The 14,909-nt window shown below is 51.7% G+C and overlaps 1 protein-coding gene across 4 annotated transcripts in view; it reads right to left on the bottom strand.

The window, feature by feature from the left end:
• The window catches only part of p130CAS (Serine_rich_CAS and FAT-like_CAS_C domain-containing protein p130CAS), a 72,874-nt gene that overhangs the window by 34,049 nt on the left and 23,916 nt on the right, over window positions 1–14,909 (bottom strand). The window contains exon 1 of one of the 4 annotated variants that reach the window (XM_089579792.1): window positions 9,247–9,792. The exons of the other annotated variants lie outside the window; for them this stretch is intronic. Coding sequence (XP_089435918.1) covers window positions 9,247–9,255 — 9 coding nt within the window. The 5' untranslated portion in view covers window positions 9,256–9,792. Of the gene's footprint in view, window positions 1–9,246; window positions 9,793–14,909 lie in introns of those variants that run through there. 4 annotated transcript variants of the gene reach the window in all.

Raw genomic sequence — 14,909 nt, forward strand, 5'->3', positions numbered from 1 at the left:
AAACTCTTAGGATTTGCACAGGCTAAGAATGCGAAGCTGGACAGGGCGCGTACGTGCCTCGCTGCACCGTCGGAGCTGTGTTCCCAAGAAAGAGTTTCTCCCCGCACGCTATTTTTTGCCCCGCCAGTGCACAGGCAGCGCTGTCGGGCATGAATGCCACTATGGCTACGAGTGGAGAACGGGGCTGCCTCCTCGATGTTCCTCCTCGCGAGACCCTTTCCGGCGGCGGCGCTCCTATTTCGGGACGAAACCGGAATCGCCCACGCGAGGAGCGTCGCCGCCGCGGCGATCGTCTCCCAGCGGCCGGCGCGCAGAACAAAGGAGACGCCGACGACAGTGGCGACGCCCGGGGGGCGCCGCCGACCGACCTCGCTGCCCCTCCCGAGCCGCAGTAAACCGACAGCGCGTTCGGCCACGGCTCAGCCGGCGCTGGGAAATGCCGTTCCGAGCGCGAAAGCGCTCCGGCATAATAATTAAGCGTGTCGTGATCAGCGGATGACCGCTTCCGGCCGGCGCAAGCAACTCTCCCGGGGAAGCCAGCGTCCTGCAAGGCAGACCGGTGGTCAACGGACGAACGACGGGAAGGCAGCCACAGGCGCGAACTCGGCAGACGCGAAGATTTGCGCGCCATGACAAAGGCCGCTGCTGTTTACGACACGCGTTCCTTGGCGTATTTGCAGCCACTCTTGGCACGACGGCGGGAAAGGGGGGGGGGGGGGGGGGGGGGGTGCTCGACAGAGTGCCGGCTCACATATGGCACATGGGTTGAGCAACCGTGCCCCCAATGGCCGCAGAATGAGCGATCCTCCGCGCAGTCGCTGCAGCGGAGCGCCTTCTTTGGCTGGCACAACCCGAAAACGGGGTCGCGTCCATCCTCTGCGGGCTGCTGCGAGAGATCGCCCGATCTCTACCGGCTGTCTGGCCGCATGCGAGAGGGCTCCCGGCCGCAAGGAAATGGACAAAGTGAAGAGCACGCACAACGCTAATGGCCATACGGTAACTAAACTACGTTTGACCAGCAGCGCTGTCTCTGAGGCAGTGGCGTACAGCCGCTGATCAAAGTATGAGAGGTTCGATCTCCAGCCGCTCAGTGGGTACTTGGCGGGTCCGCAGTCGAAATTAATCAACACGAGCGCGCTACGACGCCCTCCAGACAACCCATGCCACTATACAGGTCACGAAGAAGACAGTAATGGCCAGGGTATGGTACCGTCCTTACGCTCATCGGTAAGCACGAAAACGTGCTACCTATAGTGTTTTCGGGCAGAAAATGCGTCCAAAGCTCCTACCCGCTGCATCGGCTTTCAACCGGATTAAATCTCGACGGCAAACTTTCGAATCGAGTCCGACATTGCCGCCCTCGTACCGACGGCAGCCCGAGTAAAGTGCCTGTCGTCCGTCCGTCCCAGCAGGGTTTCGAATGTCGCGACGTGCGCCATCCGACTCGCGCCCTTTGTTTCGCGTCCCACGGCGGCTCACTTGGCTGGGACGCCTCGGCAACACTAGGAAGCCGTCGCGAGAGCGCTTGCGCGCCAGTCACGCAAGCGTGCACTGCAATGCGCTATGAGCATCCGAACAGCCGTACATATTTCACCGTCAGTTTCAGCGTTAGGGGTTCTTAGAACACGCCTGTCTGTTCGCCAAGGGTTTAATTCGCCAGAATCAACCCTTTGAAAACCTTTTCGAATGCAGAGTAAAAATATACTTGCCCTAGAGCGAAAGTGGAGGCCACACTCCCATGCACACGCTCTTCAAATTCTTGCTAGCAATGATGGAAGCCACTATGGCGACGCCACTTGTTAGCCAGCCGTTACTCCGCGGACAAAATGCAGGGCGCACTGATATGGCAAGAACGACCTCCTTGATAAAAAGTGACTGTGCGATTCCAATCGGTACTATGATAGCCGAAACTCGCAGACAGAATTCCTGCAAACCTTTTATTTATTTTTTTAATATATCAGGGCGCTCAGAAATACAGAAATAACCACCTTAAACAGACGTCAACACTTACCGAAGCAGTGAGTAGTTGATTTTATGCTATAAATTGGTAGTGTTCTGTATCGGCAATATAAAAGGGAACAGTCAGCGAGAATGGGCGACATCACGAGCATGCGCGGAAAAGGCAGCCGACCGTGCTTGCTGCGCATGTTCCTTTGCCGCCGATTCTCGACGGGCTTCGGCGGCAGCGCTGAGAAGCACGGAGGCCACGCCCTGCCGTGTTCCCTTTCACATTGCCGCTAGCTGTACATACATATACCGTTTCGATTTATTTAAAGTTCGGGGCAAGTTCTCGTGTCCCCCAGTTGCTCGTCGCAGCAAACTGATGGCGCTGGCAATGATGGTGTTGGCAACGGTGGTGTTGGCAATGATGGTGCTGACAATCAGTTGGCAATAAACATTATAGCTATTAATATTATTATCAGACTGCCTCTAAGAAAAGCAAACTTGGCGGTCTTTGCGATAAGTGCAATCGGGAGCGACTACTACTCCCCCTCCCCCCTTTATCACATCAACCAAGACATAAAGGATATGAAGTTTCTTCGACAGTCGTAACCAATCAAATTTTCGCAGACATCATGTACACTACCGACTGCACTGTTCTTTTTTACTGTGCCTACTTAATTACATAGTTTGGTCCCATTCACCACTTTTTCTTTGCTAAACATCGGTGCATGTTCAACGGGACACACTGTATGTTTTCCGCTTGAACGCTAGACTTTGCAAGTTGAGCTAGTCGGAATGGCAATATCTCCTCTTGGCTTCATTTTTTTACCTCCATAGTTGTGGCCTGAGGGTATATGTGGTAGGAGTAACAATGATGGAAAAGAAAACGGCGCGAAAATGGGACAAATATACGAGAGAGAGAGAGTTGAAGCATGCATCGATTTTCTACGCAGGATGTATTAACCAACCATTCAGGCCAAAGCAGATGAGTTGCTGTAGTACCAACGGTGGTACTAACGGGATATCAATAACCCGTTAGTTCGTCAGCCAGCAACCTAAGCGATACAAGGGTCAATGGGAACAGCAGGTGTGGCAAGGTGTCCCGAATGCCTTCAGCAACGTAGATTACGGCGCACCGCACTCGCATTTAAACACTTGTGAACGAAATACAATGGACTCTTGTTAATTCGGACTCATTAATTGTAATTCCAACGTCCCGTTTTTGTGGCGCCATTCCTTCCCGTGATACTACGTGCCAACCAGCCCGAGTAGCCGCACTTGCTTAATTCGAACAGCTGGTTCATTCGAATAGGAGTTTCGGTTCCGTCATTGTCAAGGACATAATGAAAGGGCTCTCGTTCCAATTCGACATCCGCATAACTAGAACAAGTTTTCGGTCTGGAGTTGGTATTATCTCCAGTCGGCTGCATATAAGGCCCCGAAGTCTATAGAGCTAGCCTTGAAGGAGAACAACAAGAGAGCATATTTACCTCCCATACCAAGTGCAACTCGCAATTAAAATTTCGCACGCCTTTGGATACCTAAACCTAAACGATACTACACAGCCCCGAACGGCGTGTAAGTAGTCATAAAGAGGTAAGTCTCGCATAACACATACGTCGTGTGGAGGAATTTAGACAATCGGACGCAAAATGAGGCTTGGAATCAAACAAAAGAGCTGAGCTCGCGAAAGCAGCCGAAATTCTGCTGTGCCACAGAGGGCCTTTATTTACCGCTATCAGGCACGAACCGAACAAACTGCTCATGACGACCTTGACACGTATGGCAGAGCTGAAACTGCCAATGCCGCTTCATCGTGGTGTTCCAGTCGTTGCCTGTGCTCCAGACAAGTCCGGCGCAGAACGCTTCTCCATATAGTTAGCCCAGCTGAAGCATGCCGCGCAGGTGACAGCACGGCCATGTCTGTCCACATCACGGTGAGTGTGTCGCAATCAGTGCCGGCCGCTTGATCGCGCTCTTTTTCTCTATTGTTCGAGACTAATTGTACGACTACATATGTATGGTGTGGTGTAGTGCGAGACCGTAGGCTTCGGCGGGGTTCAAAGCGTGCGCCACTGAGAGAGGTTACACGCAGAATGACGACGTTAACCCAATGTTCCACCCCGTTCACCAAGGCCGTTTCTTTTTCTTTTTTTTTTTTTTTTGTGGCGGCAAACAAAAGAAAACGCGATTTAAGGGCGCACTTCCGAAGCCAGAACACACTTTAAAGTGTTCAGTTTTCAGTATAGCGGTTGAAAACAGACTCCTCCTGGCTACGGCTAACGGGAGGATTAATCCACCAGTCACAAACATGCTTCAAACGCTGGTACTAAGTCCTTCGCACGGGTGAGGGAACTTTTTTCCCAGTGTGTCAAGTCTGTGATGCATACGGTGCCGCGGGTAGCTCTCTCCACCCCCACCCCCCCTTTTCTTTTCTTTTTTTTTAAGAGAGAGATTGGTCGACCTCGGGGCGCTGCATAGGCCTCTCAGACAGGCCGGCGAGGGCCATGCACTTTGGTTGACTCGCGGGAGGCAATAAAAATGCGAGCGCTCCAACACTGTCCTCCCAGTCTGGCTCGGTGAAAAGAAAAAAAGACAACAACGCAGACAGCTGTCTGCCTCCTTATTCACCTGCACTTTACCCGGCACTGTGGTAGCACGCGAACCGGATTAAGGGTAATGCCGACCTCCGGGTCGACGAGCAGCGCGAATGGCTCCAACGGGCAATAAATTGGTCGCCGCCGTTCTTAAAACGTGTGTCGCATGGGCGCGCGGACGCAGCACGCTCGGCATGCCCTCGGGCGAGCCGCTCTTCCAGCCACGCGGAGGAGAAGCGACGCGGGGGACGGAGGAAGGCCAGCCGCGACAAGGCCGCTGGCCCTGCTCCAGCCGACACTCAAATATGGAACCCCGGCGCGGAACCACCTTGGCCTCGCCCGGAGGCCCCCACCGGTCGCGTATTTTGGGACGGCCCGAGGAGCCAGACAGAGCTACGAGGTGCGACAGGTTCACGCGGGAGGACCCACCCGGGATCCCCCCGCCGGACGCTGCACCGGGTGGCGCGCGTATCCGACCTCTTGTTATTTCTACGACGGCCGAAACACCGTTTCGGACTCGGCCTTGAATGACGCCCATCGAGACGCTACAGCGCCGCGCTCCTCCACATTCCCGAATGCCACCCGTGCGGCAGTCCTCGGCGAAACGTGATGTTCTAGCGGACGCTTCCTATCGTATCGAGCGTGTAGCGTTAAGCACACGGCCACCAAATCGCACACGCTGAGCTTCGTAAACCGTCCATGTTCTAAATACTGCGTGGAAGCTGTGCGCGGGCCTCTTTTGTCAATTGTTTGCGATTCAAACAGACGAGAAATAATGCTATCTCCACGGCTAGGCGATTACAGTCCCGATACCACTGGAAAGATTGCCAGCTTTGGTGCAGGCAGAGCGCGAAACCCTCTGGAGACGCTCCGTTTGACAAGTCGCGTGCGAACACCGTCAGTCATGGTTGCTGCTCCTGCATGTAAACCTATTGATCATTGATCAGCGAGGCCACCGAACTGGAATAGTACCAAGTCATTAGTCAGCAGCTGCTTTCAGTTATCCACCACCTTTCACCTGTTTTCCATCCACAAGTGCCAGCTGCTTCGGCAGACCTACACTCTTTCGCTGGAGAATTAAGTAACTCAGTTCGAGCAGCACAGCCCGCCCGGGACGCACTATCGTAGCTGACGGCATGCCGGGCATAAATATGCCATCATCGCGCTTTTTTTTTCTTCTTGAGATTAGCACCTCCATTTCGCGAGTCAGAGTGCCACTGGTTTCGAATCTTTACACTGACGTAGCTTTCTACTCTCGCATTCGGGGCAGAAATGCTGTAGGCCACTTTCCAAGCCTCTATGCCTGTATACCGCCATGTAAGTTCACCGCTGTACTGCGCGATAACTGAGATCTAGTACACGTGACAGGAGACGGCCGGTACTACACAAAGGCCTTTCCGAGTCAGCTAAGACCGCCATGACAGCATCACAGCCGTCAGCTAGAACCAACCGTGACGGAACGTGTCCCTGACTCAGTGCTAACAATGCAGCGACGTTTGTAGACAGCAGAGACGGCCACGTCACGGTGACAAGGAGCGGAAGCTGTCACGACGACCGCTACAGCAGGACGAAATTTATTCTCCGTTCGAGCCGGAAGCACGCAAGCAGGCCTTACGGTAAAGAGAGGCAAGCAGCTTTTTCCAACGGTACGAGTGAAAAGCCGAATCAATAGCCAGCTAGTCCACGACCACTTTCGAGAGGCAGCGTTGTTAGGCTGCACACCTACGCCACGGAAGGCAGACATGAGAACAGACACAGCACCTGACCGGCTCGCTCGAGGGTGCCGCCGCTGCGAGTACCACGAGTTCAAAGCGAAGAGGCAGCCTTGACTGCCAATCTGTCCAGCTAGCCAAAAAACTCTTTGCCGTCCCCTTGCAGAAAGGAGGTGCTGGCGTTGGAGCCCCCAAAGCAAGAGACAGTGGAGGGGTGGTGAGGCGATTCAAGATAGGGCGTTACCGGGCCTAACGTACTTTTAAATGTTCGATGTAGACCTTGCTGTATTGGAGGTGGATTAGAGCAGCAGCACCAGGTCGACTTCGTCTCTTCGAAAGAATGTGTTATATTATGGGGCTACGGCAACCAAGAAAGCTCGACACGGGCGAAATGCTCCCCGACAGACGGCGACGAAAGACAATTCACCTGGGAGAACACAATGAGAACAGGAACAGCCCCGAGCCAAGTAAACTGCCTGCACAACTAATAACCACCTTCGGGAGCGGGCCAGACAACAAACAAAGGCTCCGTGGTTCTCCTGTGCAGTCAGTTTCCCCGCAGAGGCCGTCGCTAGAAAAGGCGGCGCCGGAACCGATGGCGGGAACGCAAGGCTGCCGCCGACCGACCACGCCGCTGCCGTCGTCTGCGCTCCCCGGGGCGCGTGGATCGGGTGACAGCCGAGTCGGCTCGGGTCGCCACGAGGGAAGGCCAACTATGCAGCCGTCCCTCGGCCACGAGACTCAAATCGCGTTCCTTTATATGGGCGCCCTCGTGCACCCACTCGGTGCTCGGATTAGCTGCGCCTGGAAGCCAGCCACCTCACAGCGCACCCGGCACTGCAGCTGTTCGCCCACTAGCGCTGGCCGCAGAAGCAATTTGCACACGTACAGTGGAGATGATGTCAAGGGACGTCGAAAAGAAGGGGAAAAACAAAGGACAGTGATGGAAGCAAATATGCGCATGTGACGTGCGACAGGACAGACAGGGAAAACAAGCACATAAGTCCCACCTGTCACTGGAGAGAGTCAAGATCACGGTACGCCGTCACATGAGATAAGCGCCAAATGAAAAATGTAGCCGCCACGCGTGTACTAGCTGACCCGGCGCGACTGGGGGAAGGGGAGGCCCCTGGTCGAAGGCTGAAAAGCCGCTGACTTGGCTCCCGTTTCACGGCGGCTGCAGTGGGCCGGAAATGCCTCGTTCCGTCCGCGGCGGTGCTCGAAAGCGGAGGCGCAGCGACGGGATTCCGCGGCCTCAATTCGAAGATGGGGTTCCTTGTTCGAGGCGCCCTGAAACGCCGAGTTTCGCTCTCGCCATCCCGAGTTGCCCGCCACGAACAATGGGCTGGCGCGGCAAGCACAGCTTCTGACACCCATTACCTTGGCCCCAGAAGCGTACGAATACGAAGTGAGGTCGCTGTACTGAAGCAGGTATACTGCACGCCGAGGGACTCACATTCAGAGCGAAAACCCAAGCTAACTTAACGTCTGTGCACAGGTCACAACGGACATATATACTGCTCGAACAGAGTGTGTCACAACCTGGTCACAAGTGATAGACTGCACCGGCGTTGACGTCAAAAGATTGCATTGCGTCCACCGACAATAAATGTTCCCTGTATTATCACCATGCCACCCACGCAAAAATCCAGCTCTGTAAGAATTAGAACCTGAAAGCAGCGTAATCTCGGCTGCCCCTTAACGATTTCAGAATTCCGACCTTCGATAGTGTCTAAGGCTACCATCAAAGTGGTACATGATAAACGGTAAGGTATGGTAAGGGGTATTACAGTCCAATCCGTCACAGGGACGTCAGTCTTTGTCAACGAGCTCTACGTTTGCTTGGTTAGAGCAATACATCATAATCACCATGGCGCACCAATTCCACTTTGAACACAGAATGCCTCGGCTTTCTACGTTAAGTTAGCGAAACATTTTCCCTACCAAGTGAGAAGCAAAGAAAAAAAACGCATTTTTACACTGTCTTGTAATTTCTCTGGTTGTATGTACCTTGCTCCAAAAACAATTTGAAAGTGATCAACTCGAACAAGCCACAAAATGCGTGAGACCACAGCACTCCAAAAAACGATGGGGAGAAAACGTAAATGATCGGAGAATAACTGGAAACAAGCGGAGGGCCTTTTCCGAGAATAGCTCATTTTTGAAAGTGAAATCAGGCAATGTAGCACGCAGTGATCGGAGGCTGACGTACAGGAAATATTTCACTGGTAATACGTAATACACGCTGTTCACACAGGCAGTGTATCAAATGCGTGCGAAATAAGATGTGTGTGATATATCCCACAAGCAGACACGCTTATGCAATACTTACAAACACAAGGCGGCACCGTTGTTCACAAACTGCTAAAAAACCGTGTGAAAAACGTTGCCACCACAAACGGCATCCACTAAGAAAAGCCGGAAAGGGTAAGTACTCTACTAGCTAAAACACAATACGTCATGATAAATAAGCAGCACCGGAAAGTCCGGCAATGTTCGAATCGGAGATGTTGCACCAAACAGGCCTGAACCCCATGGCTGTAGTACGCTCATCGATCGCTTGGCAGGCAAGGGGAGAACAAGTCCAAGTTAATTCGACCAGCTGCACTTCTTCGCTTGCTCACTGGCTAGACATGCTGATCGCACGTCATCACTAAATCTAGGAAGGCACGTCGCAACAAGTTGCACATGACTGGCTAATATTACGCTTACTGGGTTATTATTCCACATAAACCGTGGCGAGATAAGATTCACGAAATGTCTGCCTGCAACAAGCTCAAACTTCAGCAGTGGCTTGTTACCCTTTCGATTACAGAGTAAAATCGCCAAACATTAGCAGCTTTGGCGCTAAGATAACGCGGTATTAGGATGCATAATGCATACAAAAGAAAGACTGGATGTATGCAGCAAATATTTCAATGTTTCCTCAAAACATCCCCGCAAGCCCACGGCCAGTTGACAAAAATCGAAGTCAAACAAACATGTATTCTCACCTTCCGCATGCTTTCAGCCTTGGGGCACCACTTCTAACTCGTAGTACGCTGTCGAGTCTACAATCGTCAGTGAGGGGCAAAGGAAGACCTGACGACGTTCTTTCGCATCGTTAGCGACTGCTGATCTCACTGGCAAGGTTACTTCACGACAGCGAAGACCAGTTCCGACGGGGTACCTGCTTAGTTAGCTCTGGATCCCGTCAAGCGGCGTGCGAGTGTCAGGCAGAGGATGGAATTGCGATGGAAAACGCGCTCTCGAGAAACAGACGGTCGGACGTCTCCATGTTTGCATCCGTGGCGAGCCGTGCCCAAGCAGTCCGTGCGAGAACGAACGGAACCCCAGATGGACGCGTTCTGATGCAGATCTTGCCCACGGCAAGCTCCGAGGCGACACAAACACCGAGTCGGGAAAGGGACCTCGGCCGAAAGGGAAACCGCCCGGGGTGTGCGACGCCCCGAAGCTCGCGACGTCGGGGCCTACAGCACACAACACCTCAACCGCGCACCGCGCTTGCCGTCACTCGGAAACTCGACGGCGGAGCAGGGAAAGCCGGCGGGAAAAGCCGCGCGGGCGCGCTGGCGGCCAACCTGCATGTGTCACGTGGCTGATGACGTCGCCCAGAAGCCAGGGGCCGTCTCCTCAGTTGCGATCGGCGCTGAGCCATGATGAGGATGGAGCGCGGGTACGCGGGCTCGCAAGCGCGCTGTTTGCGAAGTTTACGAGCAGCGGCTCGCGAACAAAAGCGCCAGAAGGGCGCCCTTTGGAGCGTTTTACGGGGTAGCTTCAAAATAATTTTTCGTTAAAAAGGGGGGAGGGGGCGTAGAAGTAATTTAGATTAATGATGAGAGAAAAATCCGGCGCGCTCACTCGTGACCTCGGCAGTCTTTCAGCGAATCAAAAACGAAGCTGCGTACATGACGCGTTCAAAGACCATGCCCGGCATGTGAACGGCACTTAGTCGGAGCAGCGTATTTCGCAAGGCTCTGGTTACTCGACACGGCTAGTGGGATCGGACGTTAGGCCCTTTTTCGGCGAGGGCATGTCATTCAGCCGGCTGGAAATGGGATCTCAGCCTTCCGAGCGTCGCTCGGCATGCCAGGCGAAATGGAGGGAGATGGTGTGCAGGCGTACTGCGACTGAAAGGACTTAAACATATGTCACATCTGACGGTCGTTAATTTGCTGCGACATATTTGAGTAGAAAACAAGTTCGGTATGAATAGATGACTTGTGTACTGTTTCGGTAACGCAAGAGAGTGCGCGATCACAATGCAAGCAGACTGTATAAACAATTAGCAAGCCTAACTAATTCACAGATAACGCGGCGCTGATTGCGGAAAGTTTACAGGGTGCCCTTATTGCACTACATTTATTACATTGAAGGATAAGGAATGGTCCAAAATGTTAGGTTTGATGGTAGCCATTCGATCCGTGAACTGCATTATAATCATGACGGTGAAACCATTTTCACTACCTTGCTTCGGCGCTGTCAGCAGGAGATCAGACAAGCTCAGCGTCCAAATCGTCGTCGAACACAGAAATACGCAGCATCGCAGCAAAAGCTTCAAGAAGCAATTACTTCTAACACGTTTCTTTATTGAATTTCTCGCGGCAGCCGAAAAAGCAAAATTTACTTCCAAGACTGAGTTCCGAGACGGATGCTCATCGTAGCATATACACAAATGTTAAGACCCGTTAGAAACGACATTGGTCAAATGCGAATATTTTTTGCCTTAAAGAACACGCGCACCCACGAAAACACAGACGAAGTCACACTAAATCGTAAGCAGCCTCATATGTAAAAGTTGAGAGTAATTCTCCGGATACCAACGTGTCATCGACGCACTTTGCAGCGCACCTCTGGGTGCTGAGTTGAACTTTCGTTGAAAGACCGCAGCCTGTAGTATGTTGCTGACATCATTAATTACTTCATGTTAATGTATGTCTGACTTTTTATTGCGAAAACATTTCGAGCGTTGTTACGAGAAAAGCTGACAGCGTGTGTTGTGTGTTAGTGTGTTTACCCGCAAATGGTATAGAAAATCCCAGTCATGGCGAGAAAAATAGGGTCCAACACCGCCATTTCAAACAATCATACACATTTCGTCCATCTGTTATAACCCAACTGGCTGACCTCAATGCGGCGCCAATTTTTCCGACTGCACTCGGGCCAAAGTTGCGAGCAACCGTCTGTCGTACAGCGTTCCGGGTGGTGTCATGCGGTTTCTTGTTGCGCAGAGCTTGTATGCGCTAGCCAAGTTGGAGGCTAGCTTGTGACAGGGATTCGAACCGACGGCATACGCACCTTCAATTGTACGCCTTCCCAGACCCTTTGGCGCAGGCAGTTACTGCGCCATTTCCTTTCCTCAAAAAACAATTTTCATATCAAAATTGTTTATGGTTTATGGTTTACGGGGGTTTAACGTCCCAAGGTGACTCAGACTATGAGGGACGCCGCAGTGAAGGGCTCCGGAAATTTCGACCACCTGGGGTTCTTTAACGTGCACTGACATCGCACAGTACTCGGGCCTCTAGAATTTCGCCTCCATCGAAATTCGACCGCCGCGGCCGGGATCGAACCCGCGTCTTTCGGGTCAGCAGCCGAGCGCCACAACCACTGAGCCACCGCGGCGGCGTATCAAAATTGTGGCATAACCATTCGTTGTACACCGTTGTATGTGGCGTCATACGATTTCTCGTTGCATATACGAGTAGCCTACGTCTCTTAGGTTGGAGTCTATCTCGCTACAGGCATTCGAACCGAGTCTCCGAGTGTTTCACTCGGACCTTTGTGGATTCAGCTTTCGTGAAATCAGCGTTCGGAGGCGCGTCTTCATTTCATTTCACAGTGCGCAACCTATGTCGAGGTCGAAACGGTCACGATGACACACTAATGCTTTTGCCTTTATTATTTTTTTTTTTGCCCTGATATTTTTTCTGCCGCAGCTCTGCTGCTGGAAGGGTAAGAATTGGTTGAGCAATTATAGGGCCTCGAAAAATTCGCTCTCTATTCCAAGAATTTTGTTGTTAGAGCTGTCACAATGCACAGCTTCAGAAATGGGGCTGCTTCATGACGTCTGCAGTGCTCGTCGAGGCTTTCCCTCCAGTACGACAGCCTCATGCTCCCATCGGATGCGAGCCATTTATATTGAGGAGCGAGAAAAAGATTAAAAAGGAATGGCGTCTTGGCTTCGCGACGCGAGCCAGAGGGCGCGGCAGCGCGCCCTGCTCGCGCATCGCTGGAGATTTTCCCTTCGCCTATTCCCATTTCTCTCCGGCGGGACTTAGTGGCGCTCGCCTTTCGAAGGCTTCACGCGCTCTGCTCCAGCTGGATAATGGTTTCTAAATTTATCTTTTTTTTCGTCTGTGCAGCAGTCCTTTCCCACTGCAAAGTCGATGTCGGTTGTCCTTCGAACCGCGAACCCACTTGTAATATCGCATCCGTTCTAAACGTGGCTGCTCCTTTGGAGGGCCCAATCATTCAGCAGCCGTTCCACGGTGGATGTGTCTGGGACGAAATTTGCCAGTTTTCAGCGTGGATAGAGTCTTTAGCGAAGGCGCCCTCCTGCACGGTTACGTCCCGTGTCCACGTCGCGTGTTGGAGCGGGTGTGAAAACCGAAGCGTCTTAAGATTTTAGATAGCTCACTCGCGAACGGCGTTCCTGGTTCATCATTATCCTTAGCGTGTTTAGCGTAATGAAGTTTGGGAGACATCGGTGTGCCCGGCAGAGTGCTCAGCTCTGTTGTAGGAGCTTGAAGGTCAAGTTTCCAGCCACGTGATGCTGAAGCACTCCGAATTCCAAGAGCCTCCCATTTGCGAAAACCTCATGATATAGGCCTTGCCAAAAGCGGAACTCAACCCACCGTCGATCCATGGAGGACATCGCCACTGCAACTCGAGCTCAAGAAAAATTTCTCAGAGGCGGCCGTGGAAGTGGGACCTTCCAGTTTAGACTACTTGAGAACAGCCATAGTAAATTGTAACACAATTTGTCCGAACAAAACTTTTTAAATTTAAAATGTCCCGACGTTCCGGAGCCGGCTAGGCTCTTTCTTCTGGGGTGACAGTGGCCAGTTTGGTCGTGTCGGAGAGAAGGGGAAAGCTCGGGGACGAAGTGCAGCTTTGCGAAGGGTGCGAAAGGGGGGTGGAGTGTAGACGAGATCTGCGGCTGTGGGGCACGGTGCCGGTTTCGACGGCTGTGCGGGGATGTCTGCTGGTGTGAGAAACTGTGAGAAACGAAAACCAAACGAAAAGGTTTTCTTTCCTTTTCGTTTCTCACGATTTTCTCATAATGTTTCACAGTTTGCTAAGAATGGTAATTCTGTTGAAATGTTTAGCTTTCAGAAGTCACGCGTTTGCTCTCTCGAGTCTGCAGTGCTCTTGAAGGAAAGAATGAACATTTATTATATCTGTAAGGAGGTGACTGGAGCGGGATGTGTGGGGTCCTAAGTCCAAGACCCCAGTGGCCCGATCTGACTCGGAGGCAATGGTGATGAGCGACTCCTGGGTCTCCAGGGTGGTGCTGGTCAGCCGTACGTCCCACTGCTGCAAGACCTCGTTGGGTAGTGCTGTGGTTTGAGGGGGCGTGTCCAAGAAATGAGTATCGAAGCAGGCAGAAGCCCAGTGAGTCTGAAGAGCGCAAAACTAGCACTGATTTATTAGGTCAGAATCGTCTTTTCTTGGGCTAGTTGGTTTTTCATGCTGTAGGTGTTTTCAGCGCACACGAAACACGGACGGACTGAAAAGAGAACGAAACACAGCGCTGACTTTCAACTGAGCTTTATTGGAAAAATAAGCGACTTTTAACAAAAATTTTTAACATGTGACTCAGAAGATGTCAAAACGTCCGACTACATGTGCCATCTAAAATCACTGATACTCTAGACAAAAACCCTGAAAAAACATGAATGGAAAACACTGAAAGACACGTGCCGCTTAAACCAACTAAAGGGTGTCATGATAAACAACGGTGAAGGAACAACAATAGAAAAAACTAACAAAAAAACTATGATACCGAAATGCAAAAGCAGGGTGAAGCTGTATATGGGCTCCCGTTGTCACAAAAAGTAAACGAAAAAGGAAATAAATTGACAAAAACAGGACTGAAACGGTATAAAAACACATTAACTAGAACAGAATAAAACCCATTATTTAAAGAGTGTCGAAATTTACGGGTGCGCGCCTGCGGCCTGCAAGAATCCAAGTTCTTTATCCAGGAGCACTAAGGACACAGCGCCATCCATCAGAAAGGGGACATGTGCGTCAGCGCTGTGTCCTTTTGTTGGTTTAAGCGGCACGTGTCTTTCAGTGTTTTCCATTCATGTTTTTTCAGGGTTTTTGTCTAGAGTATCAGTGATTTTAGATGGCACATGTAGTCGGACGTTTTGACATCTTCTGAGTCACATGTTAAAAATTTTTGTTAAAAGTCGCTTATTTTTCCAATAAAGCTCAGTTGAAAGTCAGCGCTGTGTTTCGTTCTCTTTTCAGTCCGTCCGTGTTTCGTGTGCGCTGAAAACACCTACAGCATGACTTATTAGATCATAGAAAAAAAAAAGAAATGAAGTACGCCCTGCGCATCACGCGGGGGGCATGTATACAGACAATTACACCGAATGGCGGACAAGGCAATTCAGTGCAAATGCTTGGCGAGGGACTCTTGAGA

This window comes from Amblyomma mixtum, chromosome 3 (assembly GCF_055824585.1).
Source record: "Amblyomma mixtum isolate Tamu chromosome 3, ASM5582458v1, whole genome shotgun sequence".
Lineage (NCBI taxonomy): Eukaryota > Metazoa > Arthropoda > Arachnida > Ixodida > Ixodidae > Amblyomma > Amblyomma mixtum.